This window comes from Trichomycterus rosablanca, chromosome 4 (genome assembly GCF_030014385.1).
Source record: "Trichomycterus rosablanca isolate fTriRos1 chromosome 4, fTriRos1.hap1, whole genome shotgun sequence".
NCBI lineage: Eukaryota > Metazoa > Chordata > Actinopteri > Siluriformes > Trichomycteridae > Trichomycterus > Trichomycterus rosablanca.
Window position 1 is genome coordinate 41,574,742 of NC_085991.1, and position 24,732 is coordinate 41,599,473.

The window sequence follows — 24,732 nt, forward strand, 5'->3', positions numbered from 1 at the left end:
CCACCTTGTAGATGTAAAGTCAGAGACGATCGCTCATCTATTGCTGCTGTTTGAGTTGGTCATTTTGTCGACCTTCATCAGTGGTCAGAGGACGCTGCCCACGGGGCGCTGTTGGCTGGATATTTTTGGTTGGTGGACTATTCTCAGTCTAGCAGTGACAGTGAGGTGTTTAAAAACTCCATCAGCGCTGCTGTGCCTAATCCACTCATGTCATTGTCACTGTAGTGCTTAGAATGATCCACCACCCAAATAATACTTACTCTGTGGTGGTCCTGACCATTGAAGAACAGCATGAAAGCAGGCTAAAAAAGTATGTAGAGAAACAGATGGACTACAGTCAGTAATTGTAGAACTACAAAGTGCTCCTACATGGTAAGTGGAGCTGATAAAATGGACAGTGAGTGTAGAAACAAGGAGGTGGTTTTAATGTTATGGTTGATCGGTGTAAATATGATAAAATTAGCAGTCAAGCTAAAACAAAGTCTGCTTGTTACTATGTCACAGATCTGATATGCTGTGTTACATTAATGTACAGCATTGCATTTTTGCATTGTGATGAATTGTATCATGATGTTTTGTAACATACTGTATCTAATTTTCTAGAGTTATTATGCTTTTTATAGTGCTAATAACATTTATTTGTACTTTGCAGGTTTCATCTCAAAGGACGACAATCATAAATCTATAGAGCACAATGGATATTCCTAAATCCATAGACTTCACCTACACATAACACAGCCAGTACTCTGGGATTTGATTAACAATCTGTCACATTTAAACCACTTATTCTACACATTGTAAATAAGTGTGAGGATCTCTTCAGACCTTATTACTGCCTGTGACCAGAGGACGAAGAGCTTTTGCCATTCGTTACCATGGGGGCTCCAGGGGGTCCACTGCTGGGTAGCTTTGGCTCCACCACTGCCTCTCTGGACCTCAGTGCCTGGATGACCTGGCCCAGCAACACTACCGTTAGCCTGAACCAGAGTCTGTTACTATCAGACCCCCATGCCAACTCTTCTTCCACCACGTCTTCCACTCATAGTGTCGCCAAAGAAGTGATCAAAGAAAAGAACTGGCCAGCTCTGCTCATACTGGTAATCATTGTGCTGACAGTAGGAGGGAATATTCTGGTTATTCTGGCTGTGTCACTGGAAAAGAAGCTGCAAAACGCTACAAATTTTTTCCTGCGCTCTTTGGCTGTGGCAGACATGTTGGTGGGCATACTGGTAATGCCCATCTCACTTATCAATATTCTGTATGGTGAGTAGCTTGATGCATGTTTTTTACCATTGGTTATTACATCCCTCGTAACATTATTTTTTTGAGGGTTTTTTTTGCTTATTGTCCAAACCCCATGAATAAAAAATGAAAAGTTGGATTGATAGCAGGTGAAGGAAAACATGATTGGTAATAACAGGATCAGTGTTTGTGAGCGAAGAGGGGTTCTGGCTCACCAGTTTCTTCCAAACTTTGGGAGAAAATTGTCAATCAGTTCAAAAAGAACACTAAATAATTCAGGTCTTTCACCATCTATTATATGCAGTGGTACCTTGAAACTCAACGTCAGTTGGTTCTGGGACTGGCGTTGAGTTTCAAGGTATTTTATCCCATAAGGATGTATGGGAAACCTGTTCATTTGTTTCATGGTCCTGTGGAACTGCACATATTTAGGCTTATGTAAAATAATGGGGTTGTTTTTGACACTCTTACACTGAAAATAACACAGATATAATATGAAAACACTGAAATAAAAAGCTGATTCTTACAATTTCTCCGCACCCCTAGCTGTAGCTTTAACACAAAATCCAGCTAAACTCAGATACATGTGGACACTTTCAGAGTGGATTTGACGGTTATTACACACAAATGCAGATTCGTCTCATATGCACACTTTGATGACTCTTTACCGCACCTCTCAAGCCCTCTCAAAATGTGTAAGGGGACCATTAACAAAGAGATATGTATTGACATTTTAAGCAACATACACCAATCAGCCATAACATTAAAACCACCTCCTTGTTTCTACATTCACTGTCCATTTTATCAGCTCCACTTACCATATAGAAGCACTTACTGACTGCTTCTCCATCTGCTTCTCTGCATGCTTTGTTAGCCCCCTTTCATGCAGTTCTTCAATGGTCAGGACTCTCACAGGATCACCACAGAACAGGTATTATTTGGGTGATGGCTCATTCACAACACTGCAGTGACACTGACATGGTGGTGGTGTGTTAGTGTGTGTTGTGCTGGTATGAGTGGATCAGACACAGCAATGCTGATGGACTTACTTACTGTCACTGATGGACTGAGAATAGTCCACCAACCAAAAATATCCGGCCAACAACGTCCTCTGACCACTGATGAAGGTCTAGAAGTTGACCATCTCAAACAGCAGAAATAGATGAGCGATCGTCTCTGACTTTACATCTACAAGGTGAACCAACTTGGTAGGAGTATCTAATAGAGTGGACAGTAAGTGGACACGGTATTTAAAAACTCCAGCAGCGCTGCTGTGTCTGATCCACTCATACCAGCACAACACACACTAACACACCACCACCATATCATTGTCACTGCAGGGCTGAGAATAATCCACCACCTAAATAATACCTGCTCTGTGGTGGTGGTCCTGACCATTGAAGAACAGCATGAAAGGGGGCTAACAAAGCATGAAGAGAAACAGATGGACTCCAGTCAGTAATTGTAGAACTACAAAGTGCTCATATATGGTAAGTGGAGCTGATAAAATGGACAGTGAGTGTAGAAACAAGGAGGTGGTTTTAATGTTATGGCTGATCAGTGTATGTTATACTTAAGGTGACAAATTTTCCCAGAAAATTCATTTGTGTGCTCTACAACACTTTGTAGATGCAAAGTGCATGTGCTTGACCGGCCTGCCTGCAGTCCAAACCTGTCTCCTACTAAAGGAAGAATCTTGTATTAAGCAAGAGTTTTTACTCACACTTTGACTATCTTGCAGGCATCTTGTATCTTATTAAAATACAAAATACAACTGAGGACCAACATTGGATATTTTTAAACAGAGGTTCAGGATAATGAATAAATCACAGATTCTTGTTTGGAACGAATTTGACAAAATGCATTATCTTTTCTAAATTAAATTGTGCAGTTTGTTATACAGGTTCCACATTATTTCATTAATCCTCCTCAGCGGCATACCCCCCAAAAACAGCACAGGTTAATTATAACAGGTTCCACTACATAAATTGTAAAGCTGCCATGACTAATTAAATGGGTTTTATTTCAGAGATGCAAGCTCAGATTGTGGATGTCAGGAGAGAAAATGACATTTTCCACCAGTCTGTGAGATCAGTGACAAAAGCTTATATAAAAACAAACAGTATCAGATCACTTTATGGGTTTGTATTATGTTATACACCGATCAGCCTTAACATTATGACCACCTTCCTAATATTGTGTTGGTCTTTCTTTTGCTGCCAAAACAGCCCTGCAACGGCGATGCACTGTGTATTCTGACACCTTCTATCAGAACCAGCATTAACTTCTTCAGCAGTTTGAGCTACAGGAGCTTGTCTGTTGGATCGGACCACACGGGCCAGTCTTCATTCCCCATGTGCATCAATGAGCCTTGGCCGTCCATGACCCTGTCGCCGGTTAACCACTGTTCCTTCCTTGGACCACATTTGATAGATATTGACCACTGCAGACCACGAACACTCCACAAGAGCTGCAGTTTTGGAGATGCTCTGACCCAGTCGTCTAGCCATCACAATTTGGCCCTTGTCAAACTCGCCATAAGCAATTATTCTGCTTCTAACACATCAACTTTGAGGATAAAATGTTCACTTGCTGCCTAATATTGTATCTCCCACCCACTAACAGGTGCCGTGATGAAGAGATAATCAGTGTTATTCACTTCACCTGTCAGTGGTCATAATGGTATGCCTGAGCGGTGTATGTCCTAGATAGAATAAAATTGAATGCCTTTATTTATCATATATACATATATGAATATACCGGCTTTTTAGGAGGTGGGGTCAGAGCGCAGGGTCAATGTATGGCACCCCTGGAGTCGAGAGGGTTCCAACAGTGGCTGTATGGCAGGGCTGTGATTCGAAACCACAATCTTACAATTAATATCCTAAAGCTCTGCCCACTAGGCTACCACGGTCCCTATTGGCACATAGATAGTTGTTATTGTAGAAAAGCTTTTGTTTACAATGTTTACATTGACAATAATACACTGATCAGCCATAACATTAAAACCATCTCCTGGTTTCTACACACACTGTCCATTTTATCAGCTTCACTTACCATGTAGAAGCACTTTGTAGTTCTACAATTACTGACTTTAGTCCATCTATTTCTCTACATGCTTTTTAGCCTGCTTTCACCCTGTTCTTCAATGGTCAGGACCACCACCACAGAGCAGGTATTATTTAGGTGGTGGATCATTCTCAGCACTGCAGTGACACTGACATGGTGGTGGTGTGTTAGTGTGTGTTGTGCTGGTATGAGTGGATCAGACATAGCAGCGCTGCTGGAATTTTTAAATGCCGTGTCTACTTACTGTCCACTCTATTAGACACTCCTACCTAGTTGGTCCACCTTGTAGATGTAAAGTCAGAGACAATTGCTCATCTATTGCTGCTGTTTGAGTTGGTCATCTTCTAGACCTTCATCAGTGGTCACAGGACGCTGCCCATGCCCCGAACCCACAACCTTACGATTGTTGACTGGATATTTGTGGTTGGTGGACTATTCTCAGTCCAGCAGTGACAGTGAGGTGTTTAAAAACTCCATCAGCACTGCTGTGTCTTATCCACTTGTACCAGCACTACACACACTAACACACCACCACCATGTCAGTGTCACTGCAGTGCTGAGAATGATCAACCACCCAAATGATACCTGCTCTGTAGTGGTCCTGACCATTGAAGAACAGCATGAAAGGGGGCTAACAAAGCATGTGAATGTAGAAACAAAGAGGTGGTCAAAATGTTATGCCTGGTTGGTGTATGTAAGAGGCAAAAAGTGGCTGCCAGTGTGAACGCAGGGCTACATCTTGTGTCCTTTTGACCTAAAGTTTTAAGAATATTTGCATTGGATTTACCCAGCTCCAATCCACTCACTGTAGTTTAATCCACGTGATTAGACTGAACATAAATGCAGAAGGGATGATTATTGATCAGCGTTCATGCCGGCGAAGCCCTTGAAAAGATATCGATTAGTAATACACCACTTAGCGCGTCAATACAAACAGGCCACCAGAAGGCAAAGAGGCATACACATTACACATCTTGATTAACTCACACCATCACCTGGGATAATTGAAGAGGAAAACAGGGCCACCTCAACAGACAAGGGTTTAGAATTGAACGCTCTGTATGCAGGACCATGTACGCCATGTGCGGCGATGATGGGACACGTGTCATCTCATGCCGGGCCATTAAAATGATCTGGCAGTTTGTGATAGCTAGCAATCTGTCAAGGGAAGATATCATTTGATATTGTGATGACACACATTTAGGAACAAATACACACAGGGTGCCTCTCTGACAGTCGATAATAGATTCTGTACCTGTTTAGTCCCTTTCTTCAGCAGTGCTTACACAGAAAAGAAAGCTGTTTAGCATCATCGTGACTAACTTGTAATTAATGCTATCTTCTTGATAGACCTGGTTGACCTTGGAGGTCTTTAATATCAGCTTCATCACTGATTATCTCTGCTTGTGCTTGTGTGTGCGCGCTCTTGTCCTAAATTAATGGATGATCTTTACTAGCCTTAAATAAGTATGGAATAAGATGAAATTACAGCCTGTTTGAAATACTCAGAATGATTGGATATACTCATTGCTAATATACAGTATTTGATTGCCTTCCAAAACTGTTGATCACTGCTTGAAATGAAAAACGCCTTCTTTTCAGAATAGGGATGTGGTAGTGTAGGTGTAGCTTAGCGGTTAAGGTACTGGATTAGTAATCAAAAGGTCGCTGGTTCAAGCCCCACCACTGCTGCTGTTGGGCCCTTGAGCAAGGCCCTTAACCCCTTAATTGCTTAGAATGAATACTGTCACACTACTGTAAGTCACTTTGGATAAAGGTGCAGAAAATGTAAATGGTAGCTTAGTTGTTAGAGTAAAGGACAAGTAATCAGACGGTCACTTAGTCTACAATTGCTTGAATTGTATAGGGCCGGGGTGTCCAAACTTTTTTAAGAAGGGCCAGATTTGATACCCAAGAAGCACCCAAGAGCCAATAGTCCCTGATAACAATAAAGATCAGCCATAATATTAAAACCACCTCCTTGTTTCTACACTCACTGTCCATTTTATCAGCTCCACTTACCATATAGAAGCACTTTTTAGTTCTACAATTACTGATTGGAGTCCATCTGTGTCTCTGCATGCTTTGTTCACAGGCTGTTCTTCAATGGTCAGGACTCTCCTATAGGTCCACTACAGAGCAGGTATTTTTTAGATGTTGGATCATTCTCAGCACTGCAGTGACACTGACATGGTGGTGGTGTGTTAGTGTGTGTTGTGCTGGAATGAGTGGATAAGACACAGCAATGCTGATGGAGTTTTTAAACACCTCAATGTCACTGCTGGACTGAGAATAGTCCACCAACCAAAAATATCCAGTCAACAGCGCCCCGTGGGCAGCGTCCTATGACCACTTATGAAGGTCTAGAAGATGACCAGCAGCAATAGATGAGTGATTGTCTCTGACTTTACATCTACAAGGTGGACCGACTAGGTAGGAGTGTCTAATAGAGTGGACAGTAAGTGGACATGGTATTTAAAAACTCCAGCAGCACTGCTGTGTCTGATCCACTCATACCAGCACAACACACACTAACACACCACCACCATGTCAGTGTCACTGCAGTGCTGAGAATGATCCACCACCTAAATAATACCTGATCTGTGGTGGTCCTGTGAGAGTCCTGACCATTGATGAACATGGTAAAAGCAGGCTACAGTCAGTAATTGTAGAACTACAAAATGCTTCTATATGGTAAGTGGGTAAGTGGAGCTGATAAAATGAACAGTGAGTGTAGACACAAGAAGGTGGTTTTAATGTTATGGCTAATCAGTGTAAATAGACTGTTAATTAATCCTTTTTTTATACAGCAAACAACTAAATCACCAAATGTCAGGTGAAGAAATCAGAACATACAGAACAAGCTCTCTGAATTTCTAACAGAACACTCTGTAAAATAAAACTCGAGAGCAGTGGTTGACTCGGGTAAAATGTCACGTAGGTGGGAGTCAGTGTTGATCTCATGCGGTTCTTGTTTAAGTTCATAACAGTAAAAGTCAGCTCACACAGACTCACATCTTTGCAAATGTTCACATTCGCTGTCACACAAGGTCAATCAACTCCAGCTGCAGGTGAGATGGAGCATCATCAGGGTCCACGCTGAAGGGAGAATAGAATAGCAACATGTCCTTTTCAATTGCGACAAATTCTCGAAAGCGAAAAGGTCAGAGCAAATTTCATACAGCCAGTTACGAAAACTGTGTAACCAAGCTGTAACAGTTACACAGTGGTGCTGCCACCGTAAGGTAAAAATAGGAATTGCATGTTAATATTTTGACTTTGCAGGCAGGCCATAAATAATGCATTTTAAGACAAAGGGCACTGGCCATATAAAATCCGACCTTAGGCTGTGATTGGCCCAAGGGCCGGACTTCGGACATGCCTGGTATAGGGTCACTATTGAAAGTTGTCTTTAGTAAACACGAGTTAGAAATAAAGCGCAACAGGCCATGCAATTATGAAAGCAATAAAACAAGCAAGGTAGTGTGTTATCATAATTACACATAATTATCATAACTTCCTGGCTGTGATTCCTGCCGAGTATTCTTGGTCATTTTTTGGCTAAGAAACCAGAACCTTGCTTAAAATACCTGACTTGACTATAAAAACAGTACAGCAATTGTTTCAATCACTAAATATTGAGTGGATTCAACAACTGAGTCAATTGACTTGCAATGTTCAGAGTCTAAATAAATTAAATAAGTGGGCATATTTCAGACCTATAATTGCCCTTAATACAAAGATTCATCAGTGTGACACGCCCTTGAACTTAAATACATTTACATTTACATTTTCGACATTTAGCAGACGCCCTTATCCAGAGCGACTTACAGAAGTGCTTCCATAGTAAACATTTAATTACTCTAGATTAAGTAAACAACAGTTCAAGAACACAAATCTACTAAAACTTGTTAGAACCAGAAGTTAGAAGTTTTTTTTTGTTTTAAGAAATGGAAAAGAGTGTTAGTAAGTCAGCTTAAGTGTTTAGTAAAAAGGTGGGTTGTTAATTGTTTTTTAAATTCTCAGAGACTCAGATGTTCGGACAGACAGAGGAAGTTCGTTCCACCACTTGGGTGCCAGTACAGAGAAGAGCCTTGATGCTTGTCTTCCTCTAGTCCTGGGTGGAGGATCAATTCAAGCGAGACTAGTGGCTCGGAGGTTGCGTGGTACAGAGCGAGGTTTGATTAGACCACGAAGGTAGCTTGGGGCTGGTCCATTTTTGGCTTTGTAGGCGAGCATCAGTGTTTTAAACTGAATGTGTGCAGCTACAGGAAGCCAGTGAAGAGAACGCAGCAGTGGGGTGATGTGGCAGTGTTTAGGTTGGTAAAAACTAGACGGGCAGCTGCATTTTGAATGAGCTGCAAGGGTTTAGAAGTGGACATTGGAGCACCTGCCAGGAGGGAGTTGCAGTAGTCCAACCGTGAGTCCAACCAAATACATGATAGAAAGAAATCAGTACACATGGTAAACCTCGCTGTTACTTTTCCTACCTGCATTTATTTGGGATGCTTAGGTGGCAGAGCAGTAATATTTGCTAGCCCAAATCTTAGCTGTGCTTTGTGCCGGTCAGGTGTCTACACAGACATGATTGGCTACTGTCCAAGGCTGGTGTTCGAAACAGCCTCATGGTATGCGGACTAAATCTAAATAAGGGAGCAGCCTGAGGAAAAAAAACTTGCATTAATTTATATACAAATCAAACCTTACAACTCTTCCAAAGCACTTATATCATACACTTAGCTTAGTTTTGCCTCCACACATCCTATTACATTTACATTTTACATTTTCAGCATTTAGCAGACGCTTTTATCCAAAGCGACTTACACTGTGACTGTGACAGTATACTGTCTAAGTAATTGAGGGTTAATGGCCTTGCTCAAGGGCCCAACAGTGGAAACCTGGCAGTGGTGGGGCTTGAACCGGCAACCTTCTGGTTACTAGACCAGTACCTTAACCACTAGGCTACACTAGGCTACAGCTGCCCTATTATTACCGGTATTATTGTATATTTATTAACGGTATATGGATTAGAATTTTTACTCTAGTGGTAACAAGGTGAATTGCAGCAGTAGATTGTCTTTCACCTGCATATACACTGCCTGGCCAAAAAAAAGGTCACCACCTGGATTTAACTAAGCAAATAGGTAAGAGCCTCCCATTGGATAATTACTGCATGGGTGATTATGTTTCAGCTGGCAACAAGCTATTTAACCCTAACTGATGCAGTGAGTAGCTTCTCATTTGTTACACAACCATGTCGAAAAACACATCCTGTGGTCGTGGAAAAGATGTTAATCTGTTTCAGAAGGGTCAAATTATTGGCATGCATCAAGCAGAGAAAACATCTAAGGAGAAGCTGAAACTACTACAATCGGGTTAAGAACTGTCCAATGCATTATTAAAAAGTGGAAGGACAGTGGGGAAACACCATCTTCGAGGAAGGAATGTGGTCGGAAAAAAATCTTGAATGATCGTGATCGGCAATCACTTAAACGTTTGGTGAAATCAGATGGTAGAAAAACTCCAGTAGAACTCAGGGAAATGTTTAATAGTGACAGTAAGAGCATTTCCACACGCACAATGCAAAGGGAACTCAAGGGATTGGGACTAAACAGCTGTGTAGCCTTAAGAAAACCACTTGTCAGTGAGGCTAACTGGCAAAAATGGCTTCAATTTTCTAGGGAGCATAAAGATTAGACTCTGGAGCAATGGAAGACGGTCATGTGGTCTGATAAGTCCAGATTTACCCTGTTCCAGAGTGATGGGCGCATCAGGGTAAGAAGAGAAGTGGCTGAAGTGATGCACCCATCATGCCTAGTGCCTACCGTACAAGCCTGTAGGGGCAGTGCTATGATCTGGGGTTGCTGCAGTTGGTCAGGTCTAGGTTCAGCAACGTTATGTGCCTAAAGAATGAGGTCAGCTGACTACCTGAATATACTGAACGACCAGGTTATTCCATCAATGGATTTTTTCTTCCCTGATGGCACGGGCATATTCCAAGATGACAATGCCAGGATTCATCGGGCTCAAATTGTGAAAGAGTGGTTCAGGGAGCATGAGACATCATTTTCACACATGGATTGGCCACCACAGAGTCCAGACATGAACCCCATTGAGAATCTTTGGGATGTGCTGGAGAAGACTTTGCGCAGTGGTCCAAATCTCCCATCATCAATACAAGATCTTGGGGAAAAATTAATGCAACTCTGGACAGAAATAAATGTTGTGACATTGCAGAAGCTTGTGGAAATGATGCCACAGCGAATGCGTGCTGTAATCAAAGCTAAAGGCGGTCCAACCAAATATTAGAGTGTGTGACCTTTTTTTTGCCGGGCAGTGTATGATCATAATATGTGTTAAAGTGTCATGTTTTAATTTGTGAGCAATAAAGATTGTAATAGATAAATAAGTTCAGTCAGCCTGGTTATGCATTTTTCTCTTTGTTACATTAGTGCAACAATTCTGCTTTGATGAATTTCTACCTCATTTGCGATAAACAGAACAATGAAATATTGGCCAGTGCACCGTTAAACCCTGTTTTTATATTCTGACTTGCTGCAGTCAGAAAAAAGAACTATTGTCAGTCACATACAAATACTAAATATAAACAGACATTGATTTTCAACTGCTAGTGCTTGTTAGAACAGAATAAAATGTAAGTAGGCTGTTTTGTTTCCCTGTCTGTGACACTGTTATTCACACTAAGAGAAGAAACTGGATCAATGCTGCATATGTAATAAAGAAGCCTGTTCTTGTTTTGTTTGGTCTACGGGGCAAGCAGGTTCAAATTCAGTTCTTTAATGTCCTGACCTGCCATACCACCCTGGCTGGCAATTAGAGAAAAGAGGGCATAGGAGGACAGAAAGTGTAACTGTCAGACTATGCGCTTATATCGTACACTTCCAAGCTTATAGTTTGGGTAGCACTGTTGCCTCACAGCAAGAAGGTCCTGGGTTTGGTCCCCAGGTGAGGCGGTCTGGGGTCCTTTCTGTGTGGAGTTTGCATGTTCTCCCCGTGTCTGTGTCGGTTTTCTCCCACAGTCCAAAGACATGCAGTCAGGGTAATTGGAGATACGTTAAAAACCTAATAAATAAATAAATATACAAGCTTAGTTTTGCCTCCACACATCCTATTATTACCCCACTGTGTGAGCAATAAAGATTGTAATAGAGTAACAGGCTCTTGGAAGCTAACGTCTATAACATGACTGGCAGCAGGAATGTAAACAAGCCATTGTCTTGTCCCCTGTCTTGTTTTCCTGCTTAGCATTTGGGTTGTAACGCATTGGGCAGTGGTAGCTCATTTAGGGTACTGAACTTGTAATCAGAAGGTTGCCAGTTCAAGTCTCACCAGCGCCGAGCTGCCACTGTTGGACCCTTGAGCAAGGCCTTTAACCCTCAATTGGTCAAACTGTATCAGTCATAATTGTAAGTCGCTTTGGATAAAGGTGTCTGCTAAATGCTGGTAAAGTGTAAACTCATCGGTGGACTGAGTAGCTGGCGGAGTTGCATTTAACTGCATTGATTCTGCTCAAGTCTGTTCCTTTATTTTCTGTGTTTCCAGATGTTTTTGTTGCATGAAGTGCAGTGGTTTTGCTTCCACAATGCGGTTGCCTGTCAAGCTTAGTTTTGCCTCCACACATCCTATTACACATCCACTGTCCTTTTCTTAGTTTTATATGATCATAAATGCTAGCCATTAAGTGTCATGTTGTCATTTGTGAGCAATAAAGATTGTAATAGAGTAACAGGCTCTCGGAAGCTAACTTCTATAACATGACTAGCAGCAGGAATGTAAAAAAGCCAATGTTTTGTCCCCTGTTTTGTTTCCCTGCTTAGCATTAGGGTAGTAACTCATTGGGCAGTGGTATCTCAGCAGTTAAGGTATTGGACTTTGCCAATTTAAGTCTTACCAGTGCACAGCTGCCACTGTTGGACCCTTGAATAAGGCTCTTAACCCTCAATTGGTCAAACTGTATCAGTCATAATTGTAAGTCGCTTTGGATAAAGGTGTCTGCTAAATGCTGCTAAAGTGTAAACTCACCGGTGGACTAAGTAGCTGGCGGAGTTGCATTTAAGTGCATTGATTCTGTGTTTTTGCTCCCACAATACAGTGGCCTTGTCTGTCTTTTTGATCCTCCAGTCCCACTTTGGTCTGCAGCTTTGGTTTTGATTTGTTATATTAAAATCTAAAGTTTGATTATTTCATTATTTTGTTTGTTATATTTTTTCCTTTATTATTATATTTCTGTTTGTACATCAGTAAGCTGTAAGCTGAAATTGGCCCTGACATATAGCAGTCGATATTATTATCAAATAAACATGCATTATCTATTTCTGGCCCATATTGCAGCCATATTTTAGACATTCTCTGCAGCAGTGCATTCTCGCTCTCTCTCAAACACAGAGTCTGAGAAAGCCCAAGGGACTGTTTATGATCTGTCAGATTTATAAATCAAACACGAACAGACAAGAGCTACGACTGATCATTAATATTTTTCTCATTGCTTTATAAAGGGTTTAGAAAGATATGAGTTAGCTGTTTTCAAATGAGCCGGCAGGGACAAAGAGCCGGAGGGGCTGAACACTGTCAGAGGATAAACATATTAAACCCTCACACTATATGCCATTTTTCATTTAAATACATCTGTAATAACTGTGCTAAATCATTCTTTTGATTGCATTTACATTATGCCTACTTTCATATTTGAGTTAGCTTTCTGATTTATTTGCTGGCTTACATTGAAACACTAAGCTATATTTCACAAACAGGAATGTTCACTGAGTTTTGGGTTGCAGTGAAGAATTAACATTCTCACAATTTGTAAAGTCGTAAACAGTTAATGTGCAATGAGTATTATATGTTTCTTTAATATCTGTAAGTTTCTTTAATATCTAGTGTGCTTGGGTGTATGATTTCTCTGGCGCATATATCTTTGCCATTTCTAGAATAGCAGTAGCTATCAATGCACTTTTAATTTAAACAATTTTTCTATGGGATTCATGTAATCAGCAACAAATTTCAGTAAAGCCATTTTTGAAGGAGGTGCTTTCTGTTTGCTAGCAGCCTCTAAGCCTATAGTCATGTAAAGTTTGTAATGTAAAGTTTGCTTAACTGTGGACAGTGTCATTAATGTCCCAGCAACCTTTAATTGATGGCAGAACTGTTTTTTGTTACTACTGTATGTGTAAAGTTTTAAAAATTGCCACATAAATGAAATGTAATGGTACAATATGGAGTTACTTGCATAAATGCCACTTAAAACTTTACTGTGCAAAAAAGAAGCCTTATGTTAACCACATCAATTTCTCTGGATTTGGAGGCATCTAGGATGGACCATCACACCGTGGAAACGTGTATTGTGGTCAGATGAATCAGCATTCCAGGTCTTCTTTGGGAAAAAATGAACGCCATGTGCTCCGGACCAAAGACGAAAAGGACCATCCAGACTGTTATCAACAACACGTCCAAAAGCCAGGGTCTGTCATGGTATGGGGCTGTGTCAGTGCTCTTGGCAAAGGTCATTTACACTTCTGTGATGGCAGCATTAATGCAGAAAAGTACATTGAGATCTTAGAGCAACATGTGCTGCCTTCAAGATGTCATCTTTTCCAGGGACGTCCATGCATTTTTCAACAAAACAATGCAAAACCACCTGCTGCACACATTACAAAGGCATGGCTGCGGAAGAAGAGGGTACATGTACTGGACTGGCCTGCCTGCAGTCCTGACCTGTCCCCAATAGAGAATGTGTGGAGAATTTTGAAACGAAAAATGCCAAATCGGAATCTCCTTGGTGCCAAAATGTCTTTTAATTGTGGTGAAAAGGAATGAGAACATTACAATGTGGTAAATGCTTTACTGTCCCAACTTTTTTGGAATGTGTTGCAGGCCAGAAATGCAGGAATGGAGGTTTATTAATAAATGAAATGAAGTTGAGCAGATAAAACATGAAATATCTCAGGTTCATCCTGTCTGTAATCAAATAAAAGTCAAAGTAAATGTAAAAAACTCAGTGTTTTTTTATTATTTGCATATTTCATGCTGTCCCAACTTTTATACTATATAGGACTATATATACTGTAACATTTAGTTTCCACAAAGTTCTAGTCAATATACTGAATCTTATTTTAATGAATCATGAATGAGTTGATGAGCTGGTCAGGGCTTTTTCTTACAAATGTGTCTTCCTTTTTCCTCTAGACTATACCTGGCCCCTGCATCATACTCTGTGTCCAATCTGGATCTACCTTGATGTGCTGTTCTCCACAGCTTCTATAATGCATTTGTGTGCCATCTCTCTGGACCGCTACGTGGCCATCTGCAACCCAATTCAACATAGCCGCTTCAACTCACGCACCAAAGCAATGCTGAAAATCGCTGCTGTCTGGACCATATCTATAGGTCAGATTTCAGCTTTTAATCACTTACAATGTATTATTTTATTAAAGCAAAGGAGTACAAAGGGTTTTTTTCTGACCTCTGCTGCCCTCTATGATATGATATTTCTTGAATTTATGTCACTGATTTGTTCTAAAAAAAACACATTTACAGTGGATTTATAAAATATTCAGACCCCTTCAGTGTCGAACCGGGACTTTTGCCCCCCTGTCTCCCCCCTCTTCCTTGTTTGAAAAAAAAAACAGCCTAGTTTACTGCATCCTCTCCTAAAGTACAGCAAAAGATAAAAACAACAAGCAGTGCTCAAATGGTACAGCATTAAAACACTCTAGCACACCAAAGCTGACATCTCGAACTTGTGAGCTAAAATCTCAGCTTTGCAGGCTGGACTCCTACACAGGCAATGATTGGCTCGGGTTGGATGCCGGAGAATATTCTTCATAACTGAAGCAGTTACGATCTCTCCTGGCCGATCAATGGCATCTTAATCAGAGACGAGTGATAATGGAGATTGGTGCATGACTCTCCATGTACGAGACTGAGCTACATATGAACTCGTCTCGTGCAGGTGACAAGATGCAGTCGGCTACTGCACACTTGTCGGAGGGGCCGTGTGTTAGTCACGGCTCTCCTTAGTCAGGAGTGGAGGTCAGCATCAGTCGAGAGGAAGCAAAATGCAATCGGGTAATTGGACATGACTAGATGTAGCAAAATGCAAAACCCTTCAAATAATATTGCCTAACAAATAATAGCATAGTCACACAAGCTGCCTGTGTGGCAGTAGCTGGAGACAAATCTTGTCATAAAGTTAGCGATAACTAAGCTCATCCAGTTAGAGAAAAGATACAATTGGTCGATTTTACTGTTATTTTAAATTGGTCTGTGATTAAAATACTATTGCTTGACCCTCTGTAAAGTTATAGCTGACCCGCCAATCATCAACATTCTTTCCAGCAACAACAGAGGCGGCAAAATTCTTATAGGAAGACAAAAGGCCTTTTTTTGTTTATATTAATTTCTATGTTTTTGAACTGGGATCTTCAACAAGCTCATGGTCTGGTGTCAACATACTTTTGGCCATACACTGATCAGCCATAACATTAAAACCACCTCCTTGTTTCTACACTCACTGTCCATTTTATCAGCTCCACTTACTATATAGAAGCACTTTGTAGTTCTACAATTACTGACTGTAGTCCATCTGTTTCTCTGCATGCATTGTTAGCCCCCTTTCATGCTGTTCTTTAATGGTCAGGACCCCCACAGGACCACAACAGAGTAGGTATTATTTAGGTGGGTCATTCTCAGCACTGCAGTAACACTGACATGGTGGTGGTGTGTTAGTGTGTGTTGTGCTGGTATGAGTGGATCAGACAGCAGCACTGATGGAGTTTTTAAACACCTCACTGTCACCTCACTGTCACTGCTGGACTGAGCATAGTCCACCAAAAAAATTAAAATATTGTTGGCTGGAAAAATATATGCAGCCAACAGCGCCCCGTGGGCAGTGCCATTACCCACTGATGAAGATCTAAAAGATGAGTGATCGTCTCTGACTTTACATCAACAAGGTAGGAGTGTCTAATAGAGTGGACAGTGAGTGGACACGGTATTTAAAAACTCCAGCAGCGCTGCTGTGTCTGATCCACTCATACCAGCACAACACACACTAACACACCACCACCATGTCAATGTCACTGCAGCGCTGAGAATCATCCACCACCTAAATAATACCTGCTCTGTGGTGGTCCTAGGAGAGTCCTGACCATTGAAGAACAGGATGAAAGCAGGTTAATAAAATTATGTAGAGAAACAGATGGACTACAGTCAGTAATTGTAGAACTACAAAGAGCTTCTATATGGTAAGTGGAGCTGATAAAATGGACAGTGAGTGTAGAAACAAGGAGGTGGTTTTAATGTTGTGGCTGAACAGTGTATATTGCCCCCAGATTACACATGCTGGGTAGTAAAATATTGGCATTTTTACAGCAATTTTCAGTTTTGTATATGTGTAGTGCCAAGCAATAAAAGTGAAACTTCTGATACTGTGCCCACCAGATGCCTGCGTTACCTGCAGCAGAGCAACATGCTTTATTAAGAGTCTCTCTGACAAATGTTCACCTTCAGTGTTGGGTTATTAAATAGCTTAATTACTATACAGAATGGGACCTTGGTGAAGTGATTATTCAACACATGCTGAAAATTCCAACTTTTCCACTTTAATTAAATGTTTGTTTTTAAGTAAAATCTTTTTAGTTGTTTTTATCTTTAAATAAAAAAGGTGGATAGAAAAACGCATAACACGGTTATGTTTTGTTAGGATGTGGTGACTGTAAATGCCAAAGCACATGACTTTTCACTTCCACTTCACTTGGTTCAGCGGTCTGTTAATCTCACCCACCACTAGTTAGATCTGGGTTTAAATATTAGCCGTGCTATCTACTGTCTGGGCACCTACACAGACTTCGATGTCTGTGTATCTCCAATTACTCTAAATTACATGTCTTTGGACTGTGGGAGGAAAACAGAGCTTCCAAAGGAAACCCACACAGACATGTGAAGAACATGTAACCTCTACACAGAAAGGACCTGAACCTGCTCCACCTGGTCTTTTTAACAAACCCAGCATAAGCTATATTCAATTACAACTGCTTATTAAGTTGGTCTAGGTCTATGAACTACTGATTAGTGGAATCGGATGAAGCTCCAATCGGGTAAAGCCTGCAGCCACTGTGGCTCCATTTTCCTTTTAATTTAATTTAATTTTCCCCCTGAGCAAGGCCCTTAACCCTTAATTGCTCAAATTGTATTTAGTCATAATTGTAATTATCTTTGGATAAAAATGACTTTTAAATGCCGCACATGTAAATGTAACATTTCTCACTGGTCTACCTATAGACACCTAATTATGTATATTTTAATGCCAAGTGCAGACCTTTCCATTCTCTTTAAATTTTTCCAAAACTGTCATCAGTATTTTATTAATTTTAATTACATTTTAAATGTATTAGTAACATTGTGGACATTGGACTTAAGTCGACTGGATTACCTCAGTAATAAGTGAACTTTGTAGACTGTAGACTCTCCCAGGACCACCACAGAGCAGGTATTATTTAGGTGACACAGCAATGCTGCTGGAGTTTTTAAATACTGTGTCCACTCACTGTTTACTCTATTAGACACTCCTACCTAGTTGGTCCACCTTGTAGATGTAAAGTCACAGACTCATCTATTGCTGCTGTTTGAGTTGGTCATCTTCTAGACTATCATCAGTGGTCACAGGACGCTGCCCACGGGGTGCTGTTGGCTGGATATTTTTGGGTGGTGGGCTATTCTTAGTCCAGCAGTGACAGTGAGGTGTTTAAAAACTCCATCAGCATTGCTGTGTCTGATCCACTCATACCAGCACAACACACACTAACACACCACCACCATGTCAGTGTCACTGCAGTGCTGAGAATGACCCACCTCCCAAATAATACCTGCTCTGTAGGGGTCTTGTGGGGGTCCTGACCATTGAAGAACAGCATAAAAGGGGGCTAACAAAGCATGCAGAGAAGCAGATGGACTACAGTCAGTAATTGTAGAACTACAAATGATAAAATGGACAGTGAGTGTAGAAACAAGGATGGTTTTAATGTTATGGCTGATCGGTGTATATTTTTTATATTTAATACACTTTTAATGCATATACAGTTGCAACTGCAGAGATAGATTTAAATTAAGTCTTTATCCGTTTAATGATACAGCAAATGAACAAAGAAAATGAATGATGTAGTGTTTTACAGTAGCAGGATTAAACTTATGACACAGCAGCAAACCTGCCTGGCTGAAATTTCACACAGAGTTCTTAGCAAACTCATCAGGACACAAAGAAAAGAAAAAAAACTGTATAAGTGCAAAAGATTTAAAGGATGACCTGATAAAGTCTGGGACAAATGTGTCAGTGGCAACCATACAAAGAACACAAAATGGGTGGACTTGAATACACTGGAAGGAATTTGGATAGGTCAGCAGAGTTTTAGGACACAGTTCTATAGAGTGATGAATCAAAACTGGATCTGTTTGGCCATATGAATCAGTGGTTTGTCTGGCGCAAGTAAGGCGAGGCGTATGTTCTGAAGGTGGGTCACTGATAATTGGGGATTTTTTTGCTGTAGGGACTGGTGATCTTGACCATGTGACTGGTATCATGGATTCACAGAAATACCAAGGCATTTTGAGGAGCAATGTTCTGCCTTCTGTGGTGAAATCGAACCTTAATTAAATTACACAATGACCCCAAGTACACTCCTAATTAAGCTATAGCTTGGTTAAGGAATCAGTTCTGGAATATCTTGTAGTGGCATTCTCAGTCTCTGGATTTAAATACTATAAAAATCTTTGGTGGGATTTAAAGAAAGCAGTTGCAGCCTGAAAGTAGTCAAACCATAATGAGCTGGAAGCTTTTGCAAAAGAGGAATGAATGAAGATTCCACAAGAGAGGTGTTAGAAGCTTGTTAGTTCTTACCGAAATAGCTTATTATTAAAGGTTATCAGGGCAAAAGGATGTTCCACCAAGTACTGAGGCTAGGGGGTTGAATAATGCACAATAGTTCACATGGACATTTGTCAAGAGAACAAAGATGTTTGTCATTTAAACTCAAAGTAACATCAACTTAAGTTCTCAAAATTGCTTGTCTTTATCTATAAATATATAAATATATAATAAATATAAATTTCAGATTGCAGCTGTATTCATTTCAAATTTACTCACGTAATTTGACTTTCCTATAATGGTTTTATTCTAAAAGGGTCATCAAGTTCATCAAAGGGGCCCTGGTGACTTTGGGAATGATTTGCCAAGCAAAAATACAATATTAATAAAAAAAAAATTTTTTAACTGAATTATTATTATACAACCTCAAATCAGGAACAGTTGGGACAGTATGGGAAATGTATTTCATGTTTTGTCTGCTCAACTTCATTTAATTTATTAATAAACATCCATTCCTGCATTTCAGGCCTACAACACATTCCGAAAAAAGTTGGGACAGGGGCTAATTTAGGGCTAGTAATGAGGTGAAAAAAACTAAATAATGATGTGATTCCAAACAGGTGAGGTCAACAGGTGATTGTGGTACAAGAGGGTATGGGTAGCGGACTGGCCTGCCCGCAGTCCTGACCTGTCCCCAATAGAGAATGTGTGGAGAATTTTGGCACTTGGTCTCCTCGGTGCCAAAACATCTTTTAAGTGTGGTGAAAAGGAACGGCAACATTACAAAGTGGTAAATGCTTTACTGTCCCAACTTTTTTGGAATGTGTTTGGAATGGATGTTTATTAATAAATGAAATTAAGTTGAACAAACAAAACCTGAAGTCAAATAAAAGTCAAAGTAAATGTTAAAAACTCTGTGTTTTTTATTATTTGCATTTTCCATGCTGTCCCAACTTTTTCTGATTTGGGGTTGTAATTTTTTATATGCACAGGAAATAGACTAAATAGCATAAACATTTCCCTTTCACTGTAAAGTATGGTATTGGTGTTGGATTTGTTAAGACCATTCCAATTTCATTCCAGACCATTTCTGTAATCTCAAATCTGTTCTTTATATGATTATTTGTCTAGAATAGGGCATAGGAATTAGGGCAGTGATAGCTCAGTGGTTAAGGTACTGGACTAGTAAACAGAAGGCTGCCGGTTTAAGCCCCGCCACCACCAAGTTGCCACTGTTGGGTCCCTGAGCAAGGCCCTTAACCCTCAATTGCTCATTGTGTTAAGCTCATTGTGTAAGTCGCTTTGGATAAAAGCGTCTGCTAAATGCTGAAAATGTAAATGTAAAATGTAGAATCACAAAGAGACTAAAGCTCCATTATTGTGGTATTGATTTATCCTGTATAATTAAATATAATATGTAATTATCCAGCCATTAGAGAATAAATCTGATCATTTAGAGGGTTTTATGTTGGTAGAGTTGGTACATATGTGGCACTGGGGGATCCTACATTATATAAAGTGTTCAGAACCCTTTAAATGAACACAGTAATTACTGAAAATTATGGTCTGATCCTTATCCATGTCTAAATAATGAACAGATTTGGTCTTAACTAATAACACACACATTTTACCCACCCTAGTTTCATAATGCCAGCCAGACTTTATGTTTACTTAAGGTTTAATGTCTTGAGAATCTTGAAAATGAACAGCAATTAAGACATTAAACCCATGTAGTCCTACAGTTTTTGAAAAAGCCGCCTAATAATAGGAAGTGTTTACTCCACAACTTGCAAAAACTTTATCTTAAACTTGAGCAAATGAGCCAAGTGGTGAAAGTAAAGCTTTTAGAAATAGACTTACCATTGTATTTGGTTCTTTAGCATGTATTTTGCACTATTGTATCATTTTGCATCCTTTCTAATGAGTAACAGCTCCATTTACATTGTTCTCATTCTTTATCCATCCAAGAGAACAGCCAGTCTATAAATAATAGAAAGCTACAGATTGGACACACTATAGGCGTTATTGATTTGTATGGGCCAGCAGCAATAGCCTAACAGGTGAATATGTAGGGAGTTCCACCCACAGGCCAGCTGAATGAAAGATAACAGCGATGTTTCGGTCCAGGCCTGCAGGGCTATTCCTCAGATAGGAAAAGGTTAAGACTTTTTATGCTACAGTGTATTCAGCAAGTTAATTTCTACAAATACATATTTCTACACTCACTGTCCATTTTATTAGCTCCACTTACCATATAAAAGCACTTTGAAGCTTTACAATTACTGACTGTAGTCCATCTACTTCTCTACATACCTTTTTGACCTGCTTTCACCCTGTTTTTCAATAGTCAGGACCCCCACAGGACCACGACAGAGCAGGTATTATTTAGGTGGTGGATCATTCTCAGCACTGCAGTGACACTGACATGGTGGTGGTGTGTTAGTGTGTGTTGTGCTGGTATGAGTGGATCAGACACAGCAGCGCTGCTGGAGTTTTTAAATACCGTGTCCACTCACTGTCCACTCTTAGACACTCCTACCTAGTTGGTCCAAGTTGTAGATGCAAAGTCAGAGACGATCGCTCATCTATTGCTGCTGTTTGAGTTGGTCATCTTCGAGACCTTCATCAGTGGTCACAGGTCGCTGACCACGGGGCGCTGTTGGCTGGATATTTTTGGTTGGAGGACTATTCTCAGTCCAGCAGTGACAGTGAAGTGTTTAAAAACTCCAGCAGTGCTGCTGAGTCTTATCCATGCATACCAGCACAACACACACTAACACACCACCACCATGTCAGTGTCACTGCAGTTTATTTATATTATTTTGACATTCATCTCGTCAGTGGAAAGGCGTGGTCTCATAAGACTACATCACTTTTGTCTCTACTGAACTTTTCTAAGCTGCTCTGTGAATAATTAACCAATGATCATATTTTATTTATAATTAATACTGAAATCTAGGACATTTCAAAGGGTTCTTGCAGCCATACGATACTTATCTCTAACTCACATCTCTCTGACTCTCTCTCACAGGTATTTCCATGCCAATCCCTGTGATTGGCCTTCACGATGAGAATAAAGTCTTCGTGAATGGCAGCTGTGTGCTACAAGAGGAGCGTTTCATGCTGGTCGGCTCCTTCGTGGCATTTTTCATCCCGCTGGTCATCATGGTGGTGACGTATTGCCTCACAGTGCAGGCCCTTCAGCGCCAGGCCTCCGTCTTCCTCTACGAGGCCAAAGCGTCTTCCCAGCAGCCGTTGCAGCCGTCTGCCCCGTCCTCGTCTCTGCTGGCTCCGCCACCCGCCCCGTTGCGCCGCGGCAGCATGATCTGCCTAAAGTTTGGAAACTCGCTGAGCCCCACGACATCTGACACTATCTCTATGGTGGCTGGCTCCGAAGCACCTTCTCAGCTCAGCTCTCCGATTGGATCGCACGGGCGCCGAGGCATGATGCAGGCAATCAAGAACGAACGGCGCGCCTCCAAGGTGCTGGGCATCGTGTTCTTCCTTTTTATGTTCATGTGGTGCCCTTTTTTTATAACCAACGTGTTGTTCGTGCTGTGCCACAAGGCTTGCAACAAGCTGCTGCTCGGCGAGCTGCTCAACGTCTTCGTCTGGGTGGGCTACATCTCGTCGGGAGTGAACCCTCTCGTGTACACTCTGTTCAATAAGACCTACAGGAGGGCATTTTCCAGCTATATGCGCTGCCAGTATAGCAGAGCGCGGCTCAAGCCTGTGCAAATCAACGTATCATGCCCGACGCAAGCCGTAGTCACTCCACTTCTCATTTGTGAGAACGTCGACAGGAACAGTAACTGCCGGAACGGAGACGGGAACGCCCTACAGAAGCAGGATTCACCGGATATGAGCATGCACTTGCAGGTAGAGATGAAAACGGGCACGTCTGCACTTTCCGTCAACAGCTGTTACGCGCTTTCCGAACACACCAGCAGCGTCTGATTTTTACGGATGTGCCTTCTGTCGAAGCGAAGTGACCGAGGTTGTGTACGGGTGCGCATGTACTCTTTGTTGTTTAATGAATAGCCACCCTAATATGACCTGTATCAACACGGTGTCGAATGTATTGCTGGTGGTGGCACTTCACCCGGAGTAGATGCAATGAGGCAATCGAAAACACTCAGTAGAGTTTGTTAAATAAATATGAATTAAAAATTTACACCCACACGAGGTGTGTTTGAACAGGTTCAGATATCTGAATGCCAAAAAAAGTGTTGCATGGCTTCTCAATAAAACAGTAAAACAGCTGCAGAAGAGGCAGCAAGGCTTCCAAAAAAAAAGAATCCCAGCTCCATCATGTGGTCATTTTCAAATGGTGCAACGTCTTGTGAAATGACAACTGAGAACATTCTCAACACCAGATACATAAAAGCTTTGATCCACCTTTCTGCTAAATACATATGTTTGCTTCCATGTACTGAATTTAAGATATATAACAGGTTAGGACTATCTATGCATAAAAATCAATGCTTTTTAAACAAACAGTATTTGGGGTATTGTGTTTATTTAACCTGACAGTTATAAAGTTGATAAAGCTGTGTTTGATATGGCACACTATGTTTATTCTTAATCTATGCTCAATCCCACCCAATAAACAGCATGCAATCTTAGTCAGACATAAACTGGATAGAACTGAAATTCAACTGCTGTACAGAACCCAGTCTACTATATACACTGATCAGCCATGACATTAAAACCACCTCCTTGTTTCTACACTCACTGTTTATTTTATCAGCTCCACTTACCATATAGAAGCACTTTGTAGTTCTACAATTACTGAGTCCATCTGTTTATCTACATACTTTTTTATCCTGCTTTCACCCTGTTCTTCCATGGTCAGGACCACTACAGAGCAGGTATTAATTAGGTGGTGGATGATTCTCAACACTGCAATGACACTGACATGGTGGTGGTGTGTTAGTGTCTGTTGTGCTGGTATGAGTGGATCAGACACAGCAGTGCTGCTGGAGTTCTTAAATACCGTGTCCAATCACTGGTGGCTCGGTGGATAGCACTGTCGCCTCACAGCAAGAAGGTCCTGGGTTCGATCCCCAGGCGGGGCAGTTCGGGTTCTTTCTGTGCGGAGTTTGCATGTTTTCTCTGTGTGAGTGTCCACTCACTGTCCACTCTATTAGACAACTTCTACCTACTTGGTCCACCTTGTAGATGTAAAGTCAGAGACGATCGCTCATCTATTGCTGCTGTTTGAGTTGGTCATCTTCTAGACCTTCATCAGTGGTCACAGGACGCTGACCACGGGGCGCTGTTGGCTGGATATATTTGGTTGATGGACTATTCTCAGTCCAGCAGTGACAGTGAGGTGTTTAAAAACTTCATCAGCATTGCTGTGTCTTATCCACTCATACCAGCACCATGTCAGTGTCACTGCAGTGCTGAGAATGACCCACCACCCAAATAATACCTAATCTGTGGTCCTGGGAGAGTCCTGATCATTGAAGAACAGCATGAAAGGGGGCTAACAAAGCATGCAGAGAAACAGATGGACTACAGTCAGTAATTGTAGAACT

At 41.1% G+C, this 24,732-nt stretch overlaps 1 protein-coding gene across 1 annotated transcript; it reads left to right on the forward strand.

Moving 5' to 3' along the window:
- Positions 1–875: 875 nt before the first annotated feature.
- On the forward strand, positions 876–23,646 carry htr2cl1 (5-hydroxytryptamine (serotonin) receptor 2C, G protein-coupled-like 1). The gene is made up of 3 exons (XM_062994319.1): positions 876–1,263; positions 14,515–14,715; positions 22,221–23,646. Exons 1-3 carry the CDS (start codon positions 876–878, stop codon positions 23,144–23,146), a joined length of 1,515 nt encoding a protein of 504 aa, XP_062850389.1. The 3' UTR covers positions 23,147–23,646.
- The last annotated feature ends 1,086 nt before the right edge of the window (positions 23,647–24,732 follow it).

Bases quoted from the DNA above. Each gene is read 5' to 3' on its own strand.
- htr2cl1 (XM_062994319.1), top strand. From the start codon at position 876: ATGGGGGCTCCAGGGGGTCCACTGCTGGGTAGCTTTGGCTCCACCACT. The intron at 1,264-14,514 runs GTGAGTAGCTTG...TTTTTCCTCTAG, and splicing joins ACTTATCAATATTCTGTATG to ACTATACCTGGCCCCTGCAT. The intron at 14,716-22,220 runs GTCAGATTTCAG...TCTCTCTCACAG, and splicing joins TGTCTGGACCATATCTATAG to GTATTTCCATGCCAATCCCT.